Source organism: Salvia hispanica, chromosome 3, assembly GCF_029641045.1.
Source record: "Salvia hispanica isolate PSC_SH4W2 chromosome 3, Shi_PSC_v1, whole genome shotgun sequence".
Lineage (NCBI taxonomy): Eukaryota > Viridiplantae > Streptophyta > Magnoliopsida > Lamiales > Lamiaceae > Salvia > Salvia hispanica.
The window spans coordinates 45,934,282-45,959,580 of record NC_142694.1 but is presented as its reverse complement, the minus strand read 5'-3'; the positions used below and the strand labels follow the sequence as shown (position 1 = coordinate 45,959,580).

The 25,299-nt window shown below is 40.3% G+C and overlaps 1 protein-coding gene, 3 long non-coding RNA genes and 1 pseudogene across 5 annotated transcripts; 3 read left to right on the top strand and 2 right to left on the bottom strand.

Moving 5' to 3' along the window:
• Positions 1–436: 436 nt before the first annotated feature.
• LOC148930936 (uncharacterized) lies at positions 437–2,198 on the top strand. 2 transcript variants are annotated; one of them, XR_016136828.1, is made up of 2 exons: positions 437–1,605; positions 1,817–2,198. It is a non-coding gene; the product is annotated as an uncharacterized LOC148930936 (long non-coding RNA). The 2 variants fall into 2 exon arrangements; XR_016136829.1 differs by having other exon boundaries at positions 1,799–2,198.
• Positions 2,199–6,369: 4,171 nt separating this feature from the next.
• On the bottom strand, positions 6,370–9,350 carry LOC148930935 (uncharacterized). The gene is made up of 3 exons (XR_016136359.1): positions 8,606–9,350; positions 7,103–7,161; positions 6,370–6,571 (listed from the first exon to the last, which is right to left on the bottom strand). It is a non-coding gene; the product is annotated as an uncharacterized LOC148930935 (long non-coding RNA).
• LOC125216236 (uncharacterized) lies at positions 7,591–9,282 on the top strand. The gene is made up of 2 exons (XR_016136358.1): positions 7,591–8,085; positions 8,175–9,282. It is a non-coding gene; the product is annotated as an uncharacterized LOC125216236 (long non-coding RNA).
• A 4,452-nt stretch (positions 9,351–13,802) lies between the features above and the next one.
• LOC125193165 (uncharacterized) lies at positions 13,803–16,242 on the top strand (annotated as a pseudogene).
• Positions 16,243–18,759: 2,517 nt separating this feature from the next.
• Positions 18,760–24,757, bottom strand: LOC125214240 (transcriptional corepressor LEUNIG-like). The gene is made up of 19 exons (XM_048115176.2): positions 24,477–24,757; positions 24,119–24,222; positions 23,546–23,643; positions 23,357–23,466; positions 22,708–23,142; positions 22,543–22,631; positions 22,327–22,405; positions 22,175–22,250; positions 21,907–21,956; positions 21,474–21,788; positions 21,163–21,366; positions 20,677–20,919; positions 20,461–20,596; positions 20,246–20,355; positions 19,986–20,135; positions 19,739–19,894; positions 19,536–19,652; positions 19,207–19,413; positions 18,760–19,122 (listed from the first exon to the last, which is right to left on the bottom strand). Exons 2-19 carry the CDS (start codon positions 24,148–24,150, stop codon positions 18,979–18,981), a joined length of 2,751 nt encoding a protein of 916 aa, XP_047971133.1. The 5' UTR covers positions 24,151–24,222; positions 24,477–24,757; the 3' UTR covers positions 18,760–18,978.
• Between the last annotated feature and the right edge of the window lie 542 nt (positions 24,758–25,299).

Sequence of the window (25,299 nt, the reverse complement as noted above, 5' to 3'; positions counted from 1 at the left end):
AAATAAATGCTGTGTAACATCGATGACAATGTAATATAGAAATAATTATGGGTAAATTATTCCCAAAACAATACTTTTTGTAACTAATAAAAATACTTATTTTTCAATTACACCTAAAATGATGAGAACCAAATGATTAGTACTATTACAATAATAATGGAAAACTAAAGCGAAATTGTTGAATGATTTGATTAATATTATCCACTACTTGGAGGAAAAGCAATAACACCATTATTAAAATTTGAACACTCACGGCCACCATTTCCTAGTCTAATTTGCATAATTGTACTACTCCTATTATTTCATAATTCTCTCTCATTTTACGTAGCTTGCATGTCACATTTTTGGGTAATTTTCTTTCAATATTGTAGTATTTTATAATTTTGATTGAATTAAAACTCTTGAAAGTAATTTACAAGAGTTTAGGGGACAATGAAGATAATATGACTTGGATCAATTGAAATTCATAATTTGGCTTTGATGCTTGATGACTCATATCGACATCGTCCGAGTCCCCATTGTTTTTCCACTTATTTACAACTTTTATTAGTCTTTTCCTTTCTTTAATCTATTATTAAACCACCAATATATTTGCAATATTTATTTATTTATTCATTCATTTGTGTGAGACAAGTTTACTTTTTCCTGCTACTATTAACAACTCTAGTCTCTCTAAATCATGAATTCTTTGAATTTTATATTGTTAATTTTGCTTAACCATTCCTTTCTTAGTAAGTGTGATGCAGAAATTCGGGCAAAATAAAAAAAAAAATCTAATTTTCCCTTCCATTTTATACCCTCATTCTTAGCGACGGATCTACTTAGGGCCAACTATGTCTTCTCACCTCACGCTTGTCGTCGTTGCTGAGTTGCACATGTAAGAATTCTGAAGGATGTGTAACGGGGTCAAAAAAGGATGGAGCAAGGCTACTGCCGTGGACATGCATCCTGTCAAGGTTTGTTGTTAGAAAATAATGATACATTTTTTTCAAAATTTTGGGATTGGGATCTTTGACCAAAAGGAAAAAGATTGGGATTCCGGACTCAGCGCCAAGGGGTCGAAGAGCTTAGAGATGTTGCTGTTACGAGCTCAAAACTTATGTGCCAGCTAAAATGCCACGTCAGCTAAATAAGAAATGAGAGAGGAAGCAAATCTGAGGAGTATAAATACAGAGGTCATCTTCTTCGTGTGCATTCATGAAAATAGTGTGTTAGCTTGCGAGCTAGGATCATCGTGAGAATCCGGTGATTCGGTGATTCTCCGCTGAGCTAAGACTGAGGATCGTGGATCCGAAGCATTCTATCATTTCTCTTTATCGTGTTGCTTTCGTTATCATTTACCTTCATTGTTTCTCTGATCTCATTATCAATCTACAATTGGTGATTATCTCGTTCAATTACTACATTCAATCGTTTGTTGTGTTGATTGTGTGGTTGGCTGTTGTGTCGATTGGTTGTTGCGTTGCGATCTTAGCTGGATCGGACTGGAATCGCAACAGTTGCGCATTAAGTTTGAGAAGACACTACTGACACGTGAGGTGGTCTAAACCAAGCTGCCGCAACAAGACATAGCTTTGAAAACAATATGGTCTGGAATGATAATAGGTAATAGGGTCTCACGTTCCAATAACTTATTCCACTCACATTTCATTTAAAACTAATCTATATAAGTGGGACTCATATTCTCCTAACTTTTTTCCATCCACTTTTCTTAACATTTCTTAAATCCGTGCTGCCAAAGAATTAATGAGACTCCTAATGGCGGACGGAGGGAGTAATGATTTAATGCTTGCAAAAGTGTGTTTTTCTTGTGTAGGAAGTGGAATGGAGTGCATAAACTGAAGTTGGAACGAAGTCCGGAGTCAAAAACAAAATATGTAAAAAATCAGAATGTTCCACTCGACCAATGGAGAGAGAGGTCACTCGGACCAAGTGAGACTAAGTGACCAAAAATTGTCAAGTCAGAGAGTTCCACCCGACCGAGTGGAAATGTGTCCAGAGTCCACTTGACCCAAGTGGAGTTACGCCCTACCACAAATGGGCAGTTTTTCTTGATTTTTAAGTGGCGGTTGGGGGTTCATTTTACAGTCTTTGACACACAAAAATTCTTAGACACGAAAAAAGCAAACAATGTTAACAGCAACAGATGACGAATTTGTAAGTATTACAACTATATTCCATTGAGTGTCATTTATCCATTTAGTTTATAGCTCTAAAAATACACATAAAGCAACCAAAAATAGATATCTTCCAATTGCTAAAAAAGTAAACAATGTCAACATCATCAAATGACGAATTTAACCTCTGCATTTTCTAAACTAACGAATTTGTAATATCTAATGATGAGTAGCAACCAAATTTAATTAATTAATACTAATAATGATAGATTTTGATCATGAAGAATCCAGTCGTGGGATGAAGATGAAGATGAAGATCCTTTCATTTTCAAGCATATCTAGTCATTCTCAATATGGATCCAACTTTAAATATTTTACTCATATGCAACTCACATTTAGTTCTCAAACAATGTGATTCCAGTCACAAATATAAACAAAGTCAAAAAAATGTGATTCCACATAGTGTTCAGGCCTACGGCAAAATAAAATTAGCCCTAAGAATCGAATTAGTCCTGAATTAGAAATAATTTAAATAAAAAGAACACTAAATAATTTATATCATGTCATAAGGTAGATCTACATTAAAGTACTAAATTCGTACATTAATTACCGCAAACTTTAGAGTTTTCCTTGACTCGTCTTATCTACATTACACATACACAAATTGTACATTCGATGATTGGTTTCATTTAGCAATTCTCTGTCGGAAAATTTATTTCAGTCACATTCGATGATCACATTGTCTATAAATATAAAAAATGAATCTTGACTGAATCAGTCACCCTCAACACCCAAGATTCAGAAATGAACTTGCACCCTCTTGACTGCAGCATTCCAAGAGAAATCAGATTTCTCATGATCTTAGGTATTTGTGTCAAGATTTTAATGCTTCCATCCATCAGCTTGAGTCTTATATCTCCAATCCCCTTGACTTCACGGGTTTGATAATTTCTGATCCTAGCATCACTGATCCCTGACTATTTTCCAAATTCTGAAACTGTGTTAGCAGATGTGGAAAGTACATCCTGAATCCATGCCGCAGGACCCCTCAATATCAGCTCCATCATGCACATTCAATGCTTCTACTTCCTGAGTTACATCAGCTGTTTATGCTCCACCATTTTTCTCCTGCTCTTGCTTCCTTTTCCAAGTAAAATATGCTTTCTTGAGATTTTGCCTGGTTTCTTGCAAAAATGACAGCTTCTTGTGTCCTTTCCACCTTCATTGTTCTCCTTCTCTTACTTCTTCCAGAATTTTTTCTTCGAGCCCTTCTTATCACCATTCTTCATATACAAAAACTTTTAGCCGCTTGTTCAGTTGATTTTGTTGAAGATCTCTGAGAATTCTTGAGTTTCAAGGCTTAATGAACTTCTTCATAGCTGATACAAACATTGGCTAACAAACATGATTGAATAATAAAACAGGCTGGAATTATAATTCAATGTAAAAAGCACCATAGAAAAAGATCATAAATCTATACAATATATAAAAGGGGAGTTTTGAGAATATTCACAAGATTGCCATTATGAAATTTTTATAATATTAATGAAAAAAATTAAATGAGGGAAGTTATTTCAATATTTTATAGTAAGATATATATTGGTACTTCACAGAATCATAGGAGCAGTCCAAGATTAGCAGAGTGGTGGATGTCATAGATAGAACTGCTTTTGATCCACTTACCAAAACAGAAACTAAAGAACCCAAAAATCCGACCAAAACAATAGAGAAGAATGCGGAAGAAGACGAACGACTGAATATAAGGTCGTATACATCTCTTTTTCCACATTTTGATGCCAATCTAACCATCGATCATAGCTTGGGCTCCGGCGACATCGAGGAGCAAGTCTATGACTTCTACGCCTCCTAGAACGGCCTCTCATTCAGCAGTCAACTTAGATCAGATCCGGCGAGGCAAAGCCGTGGTCGTGTGGGCAAGACATGGCGATGGAGGAGCGGCGAATAAGAGCGGTGGGCGTGGCAGCGTGGTGGCGAGGGGTGAAGAAAAGTATATTAATCCGCCTGCTGATACTACTGTATTGTCGATTCCGATCCCGCGTCGCACGTAAACGTGAAGAAAAGTCTAAATAATCGCATGTGTGTGTGTGTGTGTTGATGCTTAATTAAGTTTGATGATCTAAATGTTGCAGCAACATGAACTTATTATGTGTGGGTTTGATATGTTATTGATGCATTAGGATACTTACTGGTGTGTGGTATGTTTTAAATTATTAATCATGGAGAAGTGAGTTGATTTGTGACGAGTTTCATTTCTCATTGAAGATTGATTAGAGGAGTAGCCTATTTTTCTGTTACTAAGTTGTTAATTACTCTGTGATGTAGAATGTGGATTGACTAGCAATTAGAAGATGGACTTCTTTTCACAAGACAATCGTTTGGGTAAATTTGAGGCTACTTTAGATGACATTGTCTCTGATAAGGTGGAGTTTCCTTTCATAAACCAACATACAAATGCTTAGGTAAAACTAATTCCTGATGTGGAAGTGATCAAAGAGTTCAGCAAAGCACATGAAGCAATACAGTGAGTCAGATAGATAAAAATATATTTTTTCATTTCATCGAATGAATGTGGTGTGAATTATTCGCTTGTGTACTTTCATGGGTCTCATCTTATGTTTTTCTCTACAGATAATCGTTTTAATACATATTGATTATTGATTTTGTGCGTTGCAAATTGATTTTGTTCCTTATTTTATTGTAGTTTTAGGTGAGGCGGACAACTTTATAGATACAAACGAGTTATTTTACCTATGAGTTCCATTGAAGAGTGACGAATTAAAGGTTTTAGTTTAATGATGAGATTGATTTTAATTTTAAAGTTAACTCAGTGTATAAAGAAGTTTTAAAAATGATGAGTAATTATCCATTTGTTTAATTCTTTATTGTTATAATTTATTATGCTTCAATGTTGATTTGTATAATTTTTTTATTTTCATATAACTAAATTTGTTACTCATATTATTCATTGTTAATATTATTTCTAATTTTATTTAGTTAATTTAAAAATTAAAAAGTAATATTTAAAAATATATTAATCTGTGCATAGCACAAGCGTGATACTAGTTAATATTAAACCAGAGTAATTCACATCTTTCACAAATTATGAGCAACGTAAGAATTTTAGTTACGTACCCGCAAACAATAAAGAAGAACCATAGAACTCATGAAATTGACTTGTAGATGATAGCAAATCTCCTCTGGGATGATGGAACTTGAGTGATTAAACCTCTAATATTCTTCCCTTCTCTCTCTCTCTCTGATAATTTTTGTGTCCAAGGATCCCCAAAAAACTCCCAAAAACGCCACTTAAAAATTATGAAAAACTGTCAATTTGCGGTTGCACTTAGGTTGATTAGAGTCGAGTCAAGTATTAACACAACACTACTCGATCGAGTCAAACTTTGCATCTCTTAGGATGACTGCGGTCGAGTCACTTCACAACACACGTCGACTCGGTCGACTCAAAGCTTCTGTCCTGTCTTAGCAGTTTTTGATCAATTAGGATGACTCTGGTCGAGTCACTTCTCGCCACATTCCAACTCAGGTCGAGTCAAGTATAAAAACTGCTTCCCAACTTCATTTTCGACTCCCGACTTCCTTTCAACTTCATTTTATGCACTCCATTCCATGTCCGATACAAGAAAAACACACTTTTGTAAGCATTAAATCATATTAACCATTCAAAGCTATAGGAATAAATAGCATATTTCATTCAAATCATTGCTCATTATTTATGGTTTTGGAACCTCCAGTTTGTGTTTATAAATAATAAATGTATAAATTTATCTTTCCTATGAATCCATATTTTTGTATAATCTTAGTTATGATATAGGTACATGTGTGTGAATGAAAGTTGGTTTTAGAGGAAACTTGGCTCATTTTTCTGTATGGTTTTGCTGTTGGATCATTAATAACCAACAATAGATCTTAATAATAATGTCAATACATGCACAAATAATGTCAACAACAATATATATACATCAAGTTATACGCATTGGAAAAACAAAATCTGAAATTTCAATATACTTATGCTATAGTAAGGAAAATGGAATTGGATGAATTAGCAAAGTAAAGGGTATAGAAATTAAGAAGCCATTCAACACATAAAACAAGCAAATATAGTTGCTTTCTGTCACGACCGCACTTTGCTAAGGATAACAAATACGGTTTATCGCGACTAGGGGAGGATTAAAGAAGCGGGGAAGAAAGGGGAATCTCGGCAAAACTGATATGAATGAAATAAAATTGAAATAGCTGGCAAAATATATCAGAGTGCGTGACACAAAGGAACATAAGCTCGTTATTTACATTGCAGCGGAAGAGTCAAGAGAGAATGACACCGTGTATGGAGACACGGTGCATCCAAGCATTTATCCAAATGAAACACATTCGCCATCTCTGCTCAATATCGCCCCTCGTCATCACCGCTTAACCTGCATATTTAGAAATATATGCAGGGCTGAGTACAAAGGTACTCAGTGACACATTGCCGAAAGATACACATATACATTTGAAAATATTGTCAAGCCATCATCATCACAGTAATACTCAGGGGTTTTATTGAAAAGACCTGAGCTCACTAAAATATTCACATTGGGCCCTTTTTCCTGTACTTAGCCATATCTGATCATCTTGTGCCACTGAGATGGTGTTCTCATACGGTCACCTTCCCTGCCCATCATGACAGAGGTATCCTTGTGCCGGGAAGGTGGCCACCTTCCACGGTCACCTTCTCTGCCGTCCGTTCACGGTCAGAGGTATCCCGTGTACACTAGTCCGAGCGGGGACACCACCCTCACTGGGACCTGAATTCGACTTATATATCATCATTCATAATTCACTTGGCCTTAGCCAACAGATAGGCATCATACACAAAACATTTATGGCAAGACAATATCAAATCACGAACATAAGTTCGAATTTTCATAAAATAAAGTTTGTATTTTTAGTATAAGAAAGCTCACCTCATTCGTTTAATTTCCAACTTGAAATTCTCGCTCCGACTTTAACTTGTAAAGATAACCTTTTTGAAAACATCACAATATAATATAAAATACTAATCAGACTTCAATAAATTCTTGAACCTTAATAGGAATGCATGCCTCATAATTAATTCTCTTTTCTTATCGCTTATCTTTAGAAAATTTCTAAAAGTCATATATTATTTGATGTCTCTTCTTCTATTATTTTCGGGCTTCGACTAAATTGATACTCCATACATTGCTACAAATACGACGCAAAGCTATAATAACTCGGGTCGCAACTAATTATCTTAACTTACTTAACCATTTTATTTTAGGTCCAAGAAAATAATTAAATTCGAATTGGGCCTCTTTCTAAAATTATTTACTGCAGCACTTAATTAAAATTTGGCTTAGATTAAATTCTCATCTCCTAGGTCCAAAATCAATTATTCCATATTACATGGAGTTAGCCCACAAGAACCAAATTAAATTTTGACCCAATTCTCATTAAATCAGTGGCCCAATTATTATGAAAAGAGCCCTAATGGATTAAATCAGCCCACATATCCCTCTTCCCCAACACTTATCGTCTCTCTCTCCCTCTCACTAAAGCACCATTCACCTCTTCTTTCTCAATTGAGCAAAATAGGGAACCCCTCTTCCAATTCAGAATTTCCGTCGACCAGCCGCCCCACCGGCGCCGCCGCCGACTCCGGCGATGTTCTCTCCTCCCTCCCGTCTCTCCCTCTTTTCTCTCTGTCTTCGAATTTCCCCAATTTCAGAAATAGCTTCGTCGCTCCCTTCTCTCCTATCGGTCTCCCTCTCGGCTTCTCTCTCCACCGCCGCCGCTTACACCGATCGCCGCCGCCAATGTGCATGCACAGGCGGCGGCTTCGGCCCCCCTCCGTTCCTCGCACTGCCGAAGCAGCTCTCCGAAGCCACCACAGTCTCCCTCTCCTCGCCGAACTCCCAACTCCCAAAAGGTGAGGATTTATTTATAATTCTTCCCTGTTTTGTTCCAAAAAGAATTTAAATCTTAAATTTAAAAGCTTTTGCTGTATCAAACTCGTAGATTTGTCAAGATTGGCAGTCATGGGGGTGTGGGGCTGCCCTCGTCGTCTCCGGGCTGCCGAACGGCCGTCGCCGGAATCCGGCAGAATTGTTCACATGAGATAAGTTTCTTAATTTGCTTGCTATGGCTGTAGGACTTGTTTTGTGTATTATATACATTTAGTGAATTTTGAACAATCGTGTGTCTACTAGGAAGACTCAATGGTGAAACACTTTCTGTGGCAGATTTTCATTTCTCTCTTGTTATTAGTTTATTTATTTGCTGAATTTGGTGATCCTTGAACAGTTATCTTGCTACTTGAGATTTGATGGTGAAACATGTTGGTAAACTTGCTGTGTATTGTTGATTTCAAATTTGGGCAGATTCTACTTTCACGTTATGTATGCATATGCTTGTACATATGTGCAAGAAAAGAAAGGCTTGGGATTTACCTTTTGATGGTGAAAAAGTGTTGTTGGATTGTAGGACTTGATCCTACAATTATCTGCAACTCTCCCTCCGTGACTCCTTGTCAATCCTATGTTGTGTTGGTGTGTTTGTGAAGAGAATGTTTGATAGAGATGGTTGTTTAAGGAAACTTTGGGGGTTTATATACTTGTTCCCTTAAATTCCCTTGTAAGCTACTTATGCAAGTGGGGAGGGTAAACTTGGGGAAGGTTTACTTGGGTAAAGTTTATCTTAATTATTATATTTGTATGTCATAGATATTTTCCCCTTTTTGGTGATCCTACGGTAGAAATGTGGTTTCAGAATGGAGGGAGCTTATGAGCCCTTGATTTCTCTACATTATCATTAAATGTCCATTTGTATAGAAATATATGAAGCTCCTCCCTTACTGCAGTTGCATCTTACTATATCTTCATTAGTGACTTAATGTTTTAATTAATAGCAAATTTTATCTTACTTTTCTCAAATTCTCTTATGTAGGAAAACTAACATCCATGGTTATCCTCGTTGATGTATCGGACTTCCTTGGAGGACGAGCACGACCATTGAGCGGGCTGCCTGGATTCTCTTATTGTAATAGATTAGGGATTTGATAAATTGTATAATAGTACGTTAGCGGACTTCGAAGATCTGCCTGATTATATACTTTTATTTTGTGTTACTCTAATAGTTGTACTCAAAATGTTCGTTTGAGAATGAAGCAACTATTATTTATAATTCCAAGATCGATTATTATAAACGAAAAGGGCAGGTTTCGAATGCTACAACAATCACACTTCTTCTCTTTTTTTTTTTTTTTTTTTTTTCGGCTACTAATAATAATAATAAGGTACGGAAGTTTGGGTTGTTACACTTTCATTCATATAATAAAGCCATTCAACATAATACAAGCAACTATAGTTTCCCCTTCATTCACTCCTCATCACTCATCAATCTTCTCTTTTCCTTTCTCTTTCAACAGCGGCTCTCGTGCTCGCTTTTTCGGCAGCAATGCTACATACAAAAAAACAAGTATTTCAATATAATACCAACGGCCAAATTATCTAGAACCCCTAGTTAGCTAAACAACAAGGCAAACTTTGTTTTCCATTTCCAATAGCTGGATTGTTCACTCACCTTTGCCGACAAGAGCATTAATCTTGACTTCATTCTTTGCAATCTTATGGTCAGCAATAGGGGTGGATAGGTACGGTATACCTTTACCGAAACCACCATACCGTATACCTTACCGTAAATACGGTATGCAAAAAAGTCATACCTTCAATTAAAATAGAAAATTAGAGTTTTTAAAATATTATTTATATTTTATAATTTTAAAAAATAAATTAAATATAATTTATTCATAATTATATTTATATATGTCACAATAGATTTTATAATTTAAAAATATATAAAATATATTTTATACATAATTGTGTTTATATTTTTATGGTATATACCTTAGTTTACGGTATATACCTTAATTTACGGTATATACCGAATTTCGGTATGCAACAGTATACTGCGGTATTTGAAACTTTATACCGTTACCTTACCGGAATCTTTTGGTAAGGTATCATACTGTACCGAAAGTCACGGTATACCGAAAATTCGGTATTTTCGGTACGATAAGGCCAGTATTTCAGTATTTCGATATTTTTCCCCAGCCCTAGTCAGCAATGCTGCATACAGAAAACGAGCAATATTTCAATATGATAATACGACCTCTGATTATAGGTAAGAGATTCCAAAATCAACGAGCTCACATATAAATGGAAAGAAAGCAACCAACTTTGAGAACACCCTCCATCTGAAGTGTGGCAGCATAAACCCCGTCCTTGCCTTGGACGACTTCGACCTTGGCATATTGAAGATCACTGAAACACTTGCCACCATAAAGCAGGAATAGGTAGAAGATCCAGCTAGTACATTTAACATCAGTGTTGCCGGCATAGAAAGCTCCTATCACTCCATCATCATCAGAATAATCCAGACCAACAACCCCTACTTCACCCACTTTTTTTTTGGAGGACAGATCATAGACATACATAAGACATGCGTGGTCGATAATAAATAGAATGTCCCCCCCCCCCCCCTACATAGACGAGGTTCCTCCTACTCAGTTGAAATATTGGTATAGGGACGTTTTTTGCAACACAAGACTAGTGTTTGCTTTCCAGGTTGTACAAGAGGAGATAATGAATATTTTCTTTTGGGTAGTATCCCAAAACCACAACCTCTTTGTCAGTGTACTGAAAGCAAGAGGATGCATAGGGAGATCCGTACTCGGCAGGCAAGTCCACGCCCTCGACCGTGCCTTTCTTTGAGTCGTACAACTCAACCCAATATTTTGGTTTAGAAATGCCCCCGCTGATTAATATTCTGCCATCATTACGCAACGGGAGTGCAATAGGGAAATCTCGCTGTGAATTCATAGTAGTGAGTACATTTTAATTTTGGATTATGGTGCTATAAGCATTAAAAGATGACCCATAGATACACTATATATATACACATATTGAACCTGAGATGTGATCAATTGCTAACTAATTAGCAATTCAAAATTAAGACTAATTCTTAACCATTAGATTAGGAGATCTAATGATTGATACAGTGCCAAGTGTATTATCATTTGAATTTAAATAATTATTAAATAAAATCAAAGAGTATTAATAGCTACTTAAATAATTTAAGTAAAGTAATAGAGATGAAAAAGTAGAGATAGAGATGTTTCTATTTTAGGAAACGTTTAATTTTAAATGGGACAAACGTTTCATTTTTAATGGGACAGAGGGAGTAACATTTAGTTTGAAATCGTTGGCCCACAAAATCCAGCCCATTTCACCGGAGAAACTAATAACATACTCAATCCGTCCCATTCTAAGTGACATATTTTCTTTTTGGAATGTCTTATTCTAAATGACACATTTCTGAGTATGGAAACATCACTCTCTTTACTTTTTTCCCTCTCTCTTACTTTATTTAACCTTTGAATAAAATTGAATGTATAACTTTGTATAACTTTTTTTTCAACCTTTCAATTATACCTTCTCCCTTGGAAAATGATTTTTCATGAAAAGAAGGCAAATGTGGTAGTTATAAAATTTTACATCTCCATTGATGGAGAGGTAAAGATACCTCTTTAAAATAGGAAAATGTATAATATCTTCCCAAATACCTCTCTCCTTGGAGAATGATTTTTCATGAAAAAAAGGTAAATATGGTAGTTATATAACTTTACCTCTCTATTTACCTCTTCCCTTGGAGATGCTCTAAGGAGTGCGATTTGACTAATTGACACCATTTATTATCTATATCAAATCAATCATATATTAATATTGTATATTACTCCCTCCATCCCCGAATAAGAGTTACTAATTTCCATTTTGGTCCGTCCCTAATTAAGAGTAACACTTCATTTTTACCATAAATGGTAAATATGTCTCACATTCTACTAACTCATTTCACTCACATTTTATTATAAAACCAATATAAAAAAGTGGGTCCCACATTCCACTAACTTTTTCAACCAACTTTTCTTTACATTTCTTAAAACTCGTGTCCGGTCAAACTGTTACTCCTAATGTGGACGGAGAGAGTATATGCTAATCCAATTTTATAATATACTCCCTCCGTCCCAGATTAAGAGTCACTTTTTGTCATAAAAGTCCGTCCCAGTTTAAGAGTCACTTTTAGAATTTTCCATATTTGGTCATACAATTTTACCCCATTCTTCATCAAAATTATATCAAAATGCCATTATCTACATTAAAATAAACCAAAACAAAAATCAAAAGTAAAAAAGGACCTACCTTCAACCAACTCTACCATCTCACTTCATTTATTACACATTTCAACTCTTTCTTAAAACCCGAGCCATAACAATAAGTGATTCCAAATGTGACGGAGGGAGTACTTATCAATGTTTCATGAAAATGGGCGGGAAAAACAACTTTTTTGGGGACTTGGCTTTTATATAGTTATAGATTCTTATTATTGACTTGTTCATTTTAATCCTCAATTATTAAATATGTTGTGTTTGATTTTGGATCTTGGAAGATACAAGTATTTCTGATACAAGTAGGCCGTCGGTCCAGCGGGAAGAGATAGTGCCGGAGGAGGTGGACTGCGAGACGGTGGAGCGGGGGAGACCGTCGCCAAGGGAGAAGATCAAGCAGGGGAAGCCGAGGAGGAGAACGAGACCGCCTGTTCGATTTGGTGACTTTGTCTCCAAATAGGACGTGAACTAGTATAGAATTATTTTGTTATTTTTGGCTAGATTTATTTTGCCGTAGTTACTTTTATTATTATTTTTTCAAACAATTGGGTCGAGCCTTTTATAAGCTCTGTTCCGGATTTTCTTTGTTGGTTCTTTCCCAGGCCGTAAAGTCGAACCAACCCTAGGGTCCTTAGAATATAAATAGGCGCTGAATTCATCAATAAAGTTAGACAAGAATTACGCCTACTTCTCTCCTCTTTTCTTTCTGCTACGAAAAAAAAAACCTAAGTGGTCGACGAGATTTCGCCTCCCGGGACTCTTACAAATTCTGTTCCGACCTACGTTAAGAGGAATACTCTTAACAAATTGGTGCTTTCACTGAACTCATGGACGCAATTACTTCGGAGGTCGGACGAACGACTGGATTCACGATGGTTCGGACCACAGCGACGCCGATCACGGCGGGTCTCTCTCGCGGAGCGGGTGATCAGGAGTCCAACCCTGTGACGACAATGTTCGAGCACATATTGGCATCCTTAGCACGGTTCGAGACGCGTATGGATGACTTTGATCGCCGGTTGGTTCCGCCGAGGTCGGAATCGAGTCAGAGCTATGGTCTTCCGTCACATTGGTTTACAGATGCTATGCCGAAAACGGGACAAGTTTCAATCCCTACACAATCGGTGGTTATGAGCATTCCGACTCATCACCGTTCGTCGTGGGAACGCCCAGGGTCAGGATCTGCGATGGCCGCGGGAAATCACACAATCGGGTCAGCTGCGATGCCTTCTTCGATGCCTAGTATATTGGGAAGTTTTGGTTTAGGATCACAAGCTAATTCAGGTCGGTCGACAACGTGGGAACCTCCTGGACTTACGCAGGGGATGGGGTTACCATTGGGACGTGCACCGACTTCGTGGGACAACCCGATGTGGCATAATCAGGGGGGTCAACGCTAGTGGGAGCAACCGAGGGATGTCAAGATGAAACCTCCACGATTCAACGGCACAGACGCTGTAAATTGGATTGCTCGGGTTCAATATTATTTTGATCACCTGATGATGCCCGAAGCATATCGCCTTCATTATGCAGTGATGCTTTTCGAGCAGCAGGCGGCTGAATGGGTATTCAATTACCGTGCCAGCAACCCGGTGGTACTATGGAACGATTTCTTGGAGGATGTGCGGCGACGTTTCGACCCGCAAAGTTTTGAAGATTATTTGGGGTTAATCGCTAAACTGGTGCAGACAGGGCTCCTTGCAGACTACAACGCCACTTTTGAATCAATGCGGAATCGAATACCCAATATCCCATAATCGACTTTTCTGCCCATCTACATTGCTGGTCTTCAACAGCCGGTTCGAAGCCAAGTCAAGCACAACCACCCGCGTTCTGTAGCGGCGGCGATGGCACTCGCCATTGAATTTGATAATAGCGTCGAGAAGACTATAACACAACCGGGGCCCCAGCGTCGAAGCTGGCCTTCCAGGGAACAAAAGGGGTCTCTCATGACGACGCCCCATCAGCAAACCCCAACCACAGGCAGCCACCAGACCGGTTTACGCCAGAGGTCCCGATTATTCAAATCTGCCAGTGATCCACTTGACGGCGGCTCAGCGAGCTGATCGCACACGCCGCGGGCTGTGTGTTTATTGTGAGGAAAAATGGGTACAGGGGCATGCTTGCAAACGGCCGCTTTTGGCGTATATGGGTGCAGAGCATTGTGAGGAGTTGGAGGAGATAGATGCGTCCCATGAGCAGCAAGAACCGGAGGTAATCACGGCTGATCTCTCGCACATTTATGCGATGGAAGGGCGGCAACGACCGGATGCCATGGAGTTTCGGGGATCGATTGGCGCTGATCCGGTGGTAATTTTGGTGGATACGGGTAGTTCACATGATTTTTTTCATCCTCGTGTGGCACAGAAACTGTCTCTCCCTCTAACTGCAGTTAAACCATTCCGAGTTTATGTGGGCAACGGCGATTCTTTGGTTTGCTCGTACGCTAGCCTACAGACCCGTGTGGTGATTCAATCGCAGATATTTTTGATTGACTTACATATACTCCCTGTTCATGGACCGGATGTGATACTCGGATTGGCATGGTTGAAGTCGCTGAGGCGGGTGACGAGTGATTTTGTTGATGGAACGTTGGAGTTCGTGCGAAATGGGGTCCCGATTCGCTTGAAGGTAGCCTCCCCGGTAGCTCAGTCGGCCTCCCTCAAGACGGTTGCGGGATTGTTGACTCTGTCAGGGGCGGCGGAGTTATTTGAGGTGGTCTTGTTTGCCAGTGAGGAGGATCTGTGTTCCACGGCTGAACCGCCTCAGTTTTCTGATGATCTGGACCCAATGATATTGGCAGTGTTGCGTTCACATGAGGTTGTTTTTCGCACCCCGACGGGTGTGCCGCCGCCTCGCCCCTTTGATCATCGCATTCATTTGGTGCCGAATGCCAAGCCGGTCAATGTGCGACCGTACAGATATCCCTACTTCCAGAAGAACGAAATCGAGAAGCAGATTAAGGAGATGTTAGCCACGGGGGTTATCAGGCCTAACCAAAGCTCATTCTCCTCACCAGTATTGCTCATCCGAAAAAAAGACGGGTCCTTTCGATTCTGCATTGACTACAGGGCCCTGAATACTGCCACGGTACCGGATCACTTTCCTATCCCGACTTCGGAGGAATTATTTGACGAATTAGGGGCTGCCCGTTTTTTCACAAAGTTGGATTTACGCTCCGGGTACCATCAGATTCGGATGCACGCGGCTGACATTTTCAAAACTGCTTTTCGGACTCACGATGGCCATTTTGAGTTCTTGGTCATGCCCTTTGGCTTGACAAATGCCCCTTCCACGTTTCAATCGGCCATGAACACCATCTTCCGACCGTTATTGCGGCTCTTCGTTATCGTCTTTTTTGACGACATTTTGGTCTACAGCCCCACCTTGGAGTCGCATGTTCGCCACTTGCACGAGGTCCTCACTATTTTGAAGGCTAATTTCTTTTTTGTGAAGTTGTCTAAGTGTATTTTTTGCAGCATGACGGTGGAATATTTGGGACATATAGTTTCCAAGGGGCAGTTGAAAGCCGATCCTGCGAAAATTGAGGCTATGATAGCGTGGCCCATACCAAAATCCGTCAAACAGTTACGCGGATTTTTAGGCCTCACAGGATATTATCGGAGATTTGTGGCGAACTACGCTACAATTGCGGGGCCGCTGACTGAGCTCCTCAAAAAGGAGGCTTTTACTTGGTCTGTCGCTGCAGAGGACAGTTTTCGGGCGCTGAAGGCTGCAATGACTACGGCGCCGGAGGTTCCGCTTGCCAGATTTTTCGAAAGTTTTTGTTATAGAGACGGATGCTTCGGATTTTGGGGTAGGAGCTGTGCTCCTTCAAGACGGCCATCCCCTGGCCTATTTTAGCCGAAAATTGGGCCCTCGCCGTCGTGTGTCGTCGACATATCACAAGGAGTTGTACGCGATAGTTGAGGCTGTGCAGAAATGGCGCCAATACTTGTTGGGCCGCGAATTCGTGATTCGGAGCGAGTAGAAGAGTTTGAAAGAGCTATTGCAGGAGATTATCCAAACCCCGGATCAACAATTCTATGCTAGAAAGCTGATGGGTTATAAGTTTCGTATCGAGTATAAGACGAGGGCTTCGAATAGAGTGGCGGATGCCTTGTCACGACGGGATATGGCGCCGGACGCGGACCCAAGCGATCGTGAAATCACGGAATCATCGCTCCGGGCGCTTGTTGCACATCCAGTGCCCGACCTTTTGGAGCAACTACGAGCGGAGACTGATACACTCGAGGAGTGGTTGGCCATGCGATCACTAATTGCGGAGGGTAAAGCGGAGTCGAACTTGTCCTTTGTAGGGGGTCTGCTGTACCGGGGGCGCCGAATATATGTGGGTGAATTATCCGCTGTTAAGTTGCCGCTGCTACATGAACATCATTCAACCCCTCAGGCGGGGCATCCAGGCGTGGAACGGACTTTTCGGCGGTTAGCGGCACAATTTTTTTGGCGTAATATGCGGCGGGAGGTTAAGAAGTTTGTTGAGACGTGCGTGGAGTGTCAGACAACGAAGTATTCAACGCAGAAACCTGCAGGATTGCTGCAGTCGCTGTCTATCCCTTCGCGTGTCTAGGAGGATGTGTCAATGGACTTTGTGACGAGTCTTCCCCAATCCCGGGGTTTTACTACGATCATGGTAGTGGTTGATAGGCTGACCAAGTATGCACATTTTGCTCCGCTACCGCCTCATTTCAATGCCTTAAGGGTGGCAAATCTTTTCATTGAAACGGTGGTTAAGCATCATGGGTTTCCCAAGACATTGGTCTCAGATAGGGACTCGGTCTTTTTGAACGATGTGTGGGAGGAAATGTTACGTTTAAGTGGTACGAAGTTGCACTTTACTACGGCATATCACCCGCAATCTGACGGTCAGACGGAGGTACGGAATAGGGGGCTGGAGCAATACTTGAGGGCTTTTGTTGCGGATAAGCCAAATAAGTGGGTCAACTTTTTGCCTTGGGCTGAGTTGTCGTTGAACTGTTTTTTCCACGAGGGCCTCGGGACATCGCCGTTCAAGGCCCTGTATGGGCGTGACCCACCTCCGTTGGTGGCGGCAGAGCCATCGAGAGCTACCCCTTCAGATGTGGCGTCTTTGATTCGGCAGCGGGGTGAGCTCATCGTCGCCTTGCGCGCGAATTTGGAGAGGGCGCAGCAACGGATGCGTGCCTCGGCAAACAAGCATCGTAGGCATGTGGAGTTCGAGGTAGGAGACATGGTCCTGCTGAAATTACAGCAGTATAGGCAATACTCTGTCGCCAAGCCTCTGTCTGCGAAGCTCGCGCGCAGATTTTTTGGACCGTTTGAGGTCCTAGAGCGGATTGGACAAGTGGCGTATCGTCTTCTTTTACCGGAAGGTAGCCGGGTACACAATGTTTTTCATGTCAGCTTGCTTCGCCTGTTTGTGCAGGGAGTGTCGCCGGAAGTGGTGGCCTTGCCGCCTCTGTTTGCGCGGGGTAGACCAGTTGCAAGGCCATTGAAATGGGTGGACGGCCGCACGGTGTGGCGGGATGGTGTGGCTGTGGAGGAAGCGTTGATTCAGTGGGAGGATGATGGGGGTGTTGTACCGACGTGGGAACCACTCGAGATGGTGCGGCGGCGTTTTCCGGATTTGATCCTTGAGGACAAGGATGTGGCTAACCGGGGGGGAGTCGATACAAGTAGGCCGTCGGTCCAGCGGGAAGAGATAGTGCCGGAGGAGGTGGACTGCGAGACGGTGGAGCGGGGGAGACCGTCGCCAAGGGAGAAGATCAAGCAGGGGAAGCCGAGGAGGAGAACGAGACCGCCTGTTCGATTTGGTGACTTTGTCTCCAAATAGGACGTGAACTAGTATAGAATTATTTTGTTATTTTTTGCTAGATTTATTTTGCCGTAGTTACTTTTATTATTATTTTTTCAAACAATTAGGTCGAGCCTTTTATAAGCTCCGTTCCGGGTTTTCTTTGTTGGTTCTTTTCCGGGCCGTAAAGTCGAACCAACCCTAGGGTCCTTAGAATATAAATAGGCGCTGAATTCATCAATAAAGTTAGACAAGAATTACGCCTACTTCTCTCCTCTTTTCTTTCTGCTACGAAAAAAACCCTAAGTGGTCGACGGGATTTCGCCTCCCGGGACTCTTACAAATTCTGTTCCGACCTACGTTAAGAGGAATACTCTTAACAATTTCCCATTTATAATCATCTGTAATCGTTCTCTTCATCAAGTTATCACTCTGTTTCAATTGGATATTTCTCCTTCACGCTTTTCAAGGTACTCATCACACTCTAATTACTTATATTTCCCCAATTGGTTATTAAATTCTGTTATTTTCTTTTTTCCTGTATTGTGCATGAGATGTAAAGCATTTTAAATAAATACAGGTAGTAATAGAGAAAATCCAGTATAATTAAGATAAATTTGATGCACTCTCAAGTAGTAATTGAATTGAGTCAGGTTACTGAGTAGCAGAAGCAACATAACAGATTAACAGTTAGTTTCTAAACCTACCAACTCTGTTTCACCATAAAAACCTATCAAGAAAATAAAATTACAAAATCTGACAAAAATTCGATTGCGGTTAAACAGCTACGTAATTCTGAGACACCTTCATTTCCACAGCTTTACGATCTTGTCGTGGCTGGCGGATGCAACAACGCCCGCCACCGTGGACACAGCCAGCGACGCTATCAGCCCGTCGTGCGCGGAGAGGGTCATCGTCTTGTTCTCCGTCATGTTCCACAGCTCTAGAGACTGTTGCATCACGCAGCGATACAACTCATAATTACGCGACCTTTTTTCAAGAAAGTCGGGTTAGTTAGTTAGTTAGTTAGTTACCTGATAGCAACCGATGACTAGCAACGAGGAGTAAGTAGGGTGGAAAACACAAGAGTGGAACTTGTTTCCGTTGCAGCTAAGCTCGTGCACACACTCCCCTTCGCTCCCGGATCTCATCGTCCACACCCTAACAGAATCCTCGCTCACGGATGCCAGGAGTTCTCCCGAAGGATCCCAGTTGACGGAATGGATAGGTTTCGTGTGGCCCTATACCACACCACACCACACCACATCAAAGGTTACAACGAAGGAGGATATAACATATATGCAAGAAATTGTCTGACACGAGCTACTGATCCGAATCTAGGGTGAGGGAATGATAGGTGTACCTTTAAGGAATGCCGGCATGCCTGTGTCTCCGCATCCAGTATTGACACGACATTTTCAGCAGCCGCTGCAAGATACCGTCCAAGTCGGGGTTGGAATCTCACTTGGGAAGTTCCACCCTAATCCAACCAGGGCAAGGAAGGTCAAGAGATTTTGTTGCATTGATAAACGACATGACTGTAAAGTGAAGACCGAGATATGATACCTTGAAAACTCTTGCGCAGCTACCATTGTTTATGCTCCAGTATCTTATTTCGCCATCACCATCGCAGGAACATATGAGATCTTCTTTGTTGGGGTGGAAGTCCAACGACATCACGCCAGAAGAATGCCCGGTGAAGGTCCGAAGAGAATAAGAAGGCTGCAATATGAAAATTAGCATTACAGAAGTCTTGATTATTAAAAGGAGAATAGCAGTTGCAATTCCACAGAGGGTGTATTCATCAACTAACATTTTCCACATCCCAAACTCGGACAGTCTTGTCAAATGATGATGTGGCAAGGCGAGCCATGCTAGGGCTGAAACGGACATCCGTTATAAGCGACGTGTGCTCCTCAAGTGTGGTTTTAGGCTTCAAAGAGTCAGTGAACCATAAAACAGCCTGCATAAATTATTGTAATTTTGTTATCACAGTGAATGACAGAAACAATGATAACTGCATTGCGGAAACAACCAACCAATTTTATTAATTGTGTTATGTACGTCGAATACCTTTTTATCATGACCACCACTGGCGAGTAACTTCCCGTCTGATGAGAAGTGGCAACACACGACTTTATTTGAACTAGCACGAACGGAATTGAGCTCGGCAAATGTAAACCCTGAACACATTAATATCGATATCGTAAGGGAAGAATATCTCCCAATCTTTATTCCTTAAGGAGATTCTTTATAGAAAATGCAATTGAAACCTTAATCTTCCTTACCTTTGCTAACAACATCCATACGGCCAACTGCATCTCGGGGGTCGGCATCATCATGGGATAAAAAAGACTCTACATTGTCTTCAACATCATCGACGAACCGATCCATGTCAGCTTGTGCAAGATCTTTATCGTCCCACTGTCACACAAGTAAACGAGAAGCTTAAGGAATGGACAGACTCTATTCACAAAAGGTAAGATACGGGCTACCGTTCCCACCAGCTGGTTAGATGGTGACGTAAGGGTGCCCGTGTTATCAGATCCAAACATCATCAGAGGCTTCGAAGAACTACCACTGTGTGGCATATTAGGCATAGACATGACATCCCCTGGTGTATGTGTTGAGGGCGTCGATGGAGCTGAACTGGGAGAAGGACCAGCTGTGTTTGCAGTTCCTGAGCTATTAGCAGGGCCAGAAGATACGGGTTGCTTTCGTTTTCTTCCTGTCTGGTTTTTAGAAGCCTTGAAATGAATGCATGAAACCATATTAGGAATCAACTCAGAATTTCAGTTTATTTAACTAAAGCAACACACATGATATGCATTTTTTAAACTCTACATTCAGGCTATCGAAAGATCCTAGATAGATACAGAAGAAACTACTATTTTGTTACTAAAATTATTCGAACTCAAAGTTTATAAAGCAAGGAATGGTATCATCTAATCTATAAGAAATTTTTGAGTAATATGTATATAATGATAAACCTGATCATTTCCTCTGAAGGAATTAGACATGCTAGCATCACCCGTAACACTGCCAGCACCCATAATTTTGTCTTGCTGGAGATTGTGATTAGAACTCTGAGGCTGCTGACCCGAGAGACTATGCTGTGGATGTTGCTGCTGTAGCGTTGGGTTATTGCTTTGCTGCTGCTGTTGTTGCTGTTGTTGCATTTGTGCAATCTTCATCTATACAACAAATCAAGTAAAAACGTCATAACTAATCAAGGAAACCGGTTGCAGGACTTATCCACTTTAATTAATGTAAGAAACAACTAGAAAGGAGCAAAAGATACCTTCATCAAAATCTCTGGGTCTGCACGAGACAATCCCGGGCCACCAGCTTGCATTGGGGATCCAATATTAGGAATTACATCCCCGACTGAATTAGAGACCCCATCTTTCCCCATAGATAGACTTCGGTTATTCAGAAGCATCCTCAGCCTTCTGCTCTCAACATCATTGGCAGATGGGGAAGTCAGACTCTGCTGTGCCAGCATAAGCTGCTGCTGGTGCTGAGGTGTTAGCATCTGTAGTTGATGAAAGGGTTGAGGACCCGGCATAAATGACTTTGGCTGCTGGAGAAGACCAGAACGAAGCTGATCGAGACCCTGTCAAGGAACAAATAGAACATTAGAAGAGAAGGATAGATATTCAGTATAACATAATTTGTTTAACAAGGAGCACAATGGAATGTTTAACAATGTGTTAAAACAATAATGTACTTACGGTTAAAGGCCATCCTTTCAGCGTCAAATTGTTACCACCTTGATTTGACCCTAAAACATGCAGAATGGTATTAATTTAACATATACAAGAACAACAAAGGCACAAATTGAGCCGCCATGTAGGACTCTGCTTGTGCTCCAGTATTTTACTTTTAGCATCTTTGAATGAGTTCACTAATAGAAATTCCCAATATTTCTTCACCACAATACAACAATAGTTCCTCATGAACAAATATTACTTGCAAGCAGGATGGACAATAAGAGCATACCAGGCATTCCAATCAACGATCCTTCAGGGCCAGCACCTCTTGGATTGAGAATAGGATTGATTTCAGTTTTGATTTCCTGATGTGTATATATATGTAAGACATAAATAAGATATGAATTATTTTCTAAACAAGGATGCAACGAGTATACTGACTGGTGTAGACCCCGGAAATTGTTGGCTTCGTGCTTGAACTTGAGGAGATACCCCACCACTAGAACCGTGCAGCATTTGCCTAAAACATAAAGTCAGAAAGCATAAATAAGTCACATCATGAAAGCACATGTACCTCCAGATAATTACATAGTAGCATTTCGAGAACAAACAAGAGAAAACAAAGTAAGATACCAATAAATATCATATATATCATACCCAGATGGCTGGCCAGCTGCTGCAGCTGACTTCAAGATTGAAGCATGGTTAGGATCCAAAAGCTGGCCTACATTATCTGCGAATCTTTGCTGAAAGTAAATATCACACTGTTAGGAACTGACTTTGGAATCATGGTTTATTCCTGAGCCCAATAAATTCTTGTACCTTTAAGGCTGCATCATCCAAGGAATCCCTCTGAACAGGGAGCTTTAATTTCTCTTCGTACATCTTTGTTGCCAAAGCATTTGCAGTACCAGTATTTTGCCTCATGAGAGATTCATTCCCAACAATCCCATTAGCTGAACCATTCAGAAGGTGGCCACCTTCACGTCGTTGCTGTTGCTGTTGCTGTTGCTGCTGCTGCTGCTGCTGATGTTGTTGTTGCTGCTGCTGTTGTTGCTGTTGTTGTTGATGTTGCTGATGCTGCTGATGTTGCTGCTGTTGATGTTGCTGTTGCTGATGTTGTTGCTGCTGCTGTTGCTGTTGAGCTTGCCTCTGCAATAAAAGCTGCTGCATCTGCATTTGCTGCTGTTGTTGGTGTTGGTGTTGTGACTGCGGCTGCTGCTGCTGTTGTTGCTCCCTTGCCTTCATCGACTGAGTCTGATTTTCTCGGAAAAAAATAAACTCATAAGATTTCGACCACAAGAGTTAGTGCAATAATACATATCAAGCACCAACTTAGTAAAAAGTCTAGAATAATAAATAGGTGGCGGAGTTGAACAAGAATGATGCAAGAAAACCAACAGACTGAAAACAATAATATCATATTGTATACCTACCCTTCTAATAAGGTCATATCAAGTTTGTAGCTAACCTCAATATAAGATGCAGCAACTTCGGAATGCTTCTCATTTGTCCTGGCAATAAAAATATCCCAAAAGACAGACCACCATTCGAAGAGAAAACCACCAGGAGCATCGATAGCTGAAGCAAGCAAATATAAATGATTAGAACTTTCAACATAAAACAGAAACTAGCTAAATTAGGTATGCTGTGTACAGACCAACAGGATCTGATGATACTTTTCCTTCAGTTTGGAAAGCCTGCGCGGTAACCTTCAAATCTCTTTTCACTAAATAATCGTGGATATATACATCCAACCTGAAAACAACCAGAGTCAAGAAACAACTTCAAATTGTGCACCTTTGTCCCTTGTTGTTCAAACCATACATTAACTTTAGAGAACGGGACGATATACATTAACTATGAGTTTGTGACTAAGAACAGAGGTCAGAACTCAATAAGAATAAGCACTTATTCAAGAAAGAGGGCAAACCACATAGACGGTATCTGAGGACAGAATGCTAAACATGACCTTCAGTTTATAGCACAAACTAAAACTCTTATTACTGAGGGTATCCAAATTCATGCTGTCCTCATCCAAAAACAATACTAGAATACATACTTTTAACAACAAAAAAATTGGCTAAAATCAACTGACCTAGGAAAACAACCTGAAAATCGAAAAATCTAACACAAAAACAGCAATAAAAATACTATGAAGTAGGAATCAACACTACCAAATAAAGAACAGCTTTGAGGCAAAAAGCAGTGAAAAGTGAGGGAAAAAACTCACATTTTGTCAGCTTCCCAGTTGGTTTGAGACATTTTTGCAGCCCACTAGAGCAGGATACAAATGCCAGATCCCCAAGAAACAACCTCTCCTTCAATCTCTCACCCCTTCACCATCGGAAACACATTTATTGTATCAAACCCCAATTCGAAAAAAAACCCAAAATCAAATAAAAATTCAATCTTTTCCTTCAATTTCGTTGTTGCGGTGTGTTGAAACTCAGTTCTATACAACCTAACCACCACACAGCAATAACGAAATCTTGAACAAGTAAACAGTAAGTTCAATTGAGCCAAATTAGAACTGTAACACACACGCAAACATCCGCGAATATGATTATCTCTTAAAAGGGGATTATTACCTACAACGCTACATAACATAATATTGAAAAAGAACAAGAACCCTCTTCCTCCTTTTTCGTATGGCTCCCACCCTTTTTGACCTTTATTTATACCTCGCTATTTTTGTGGGGGGAAATAAAATTCCAGAAAGCAGTAGTAGAGGTAGGAGGAGTTGGTTTTGCAGAAACTAAAAAGAAATTCTGTTTTGTATTTATGAAGGGCTTTGTTGGTGGGATTGAATGAGGGGTGTAGCAGATATCATAATGCCTCTGGGAATGGAATTTACTCACAAGTACCTTTCAGTCAAATTTCGGGTTTGGGCATTCTTGTAGGGAGACGATGCTTGAAAAGACGAAAGTAACCCTGCGGGGTAAGAATGTCATTTGCTTTTGGACCAGGCTCTCATCTCTGGGCTTTGTATTTTCGTTTATTTACTATCTAACCCAACAATTTTAGCATTATCTTAATTGTCTTATACGGAGTATTAAATTATGTTTTTATCGTCTAAAAAATTAGGTTTAATCACGTAAATTATGTTTGAGCCGTTATCGCGTCGAGTCAGTCCATATTAAATCGGATCCATGTCTTGTTCGGGATAGTAAGTCATGTTCTTGTTCAAATTGAGAATTTCATTAACAAGTCAAAATCAAGTTAAATCTTAAAGATTTTAGTCATTAATTATTTAATTGACTCAATAACGACTCAAATAGCACGATTCAGTCATCCTAACCAACACCCCATTAAATTGTTTTGGCACAAAATATGAAGTGGCTAAAAATGCATGAAATCCTATGCGCACTACAAAAAGATAGAGTTGGAAGATGATCAAATAAATAGACCAAT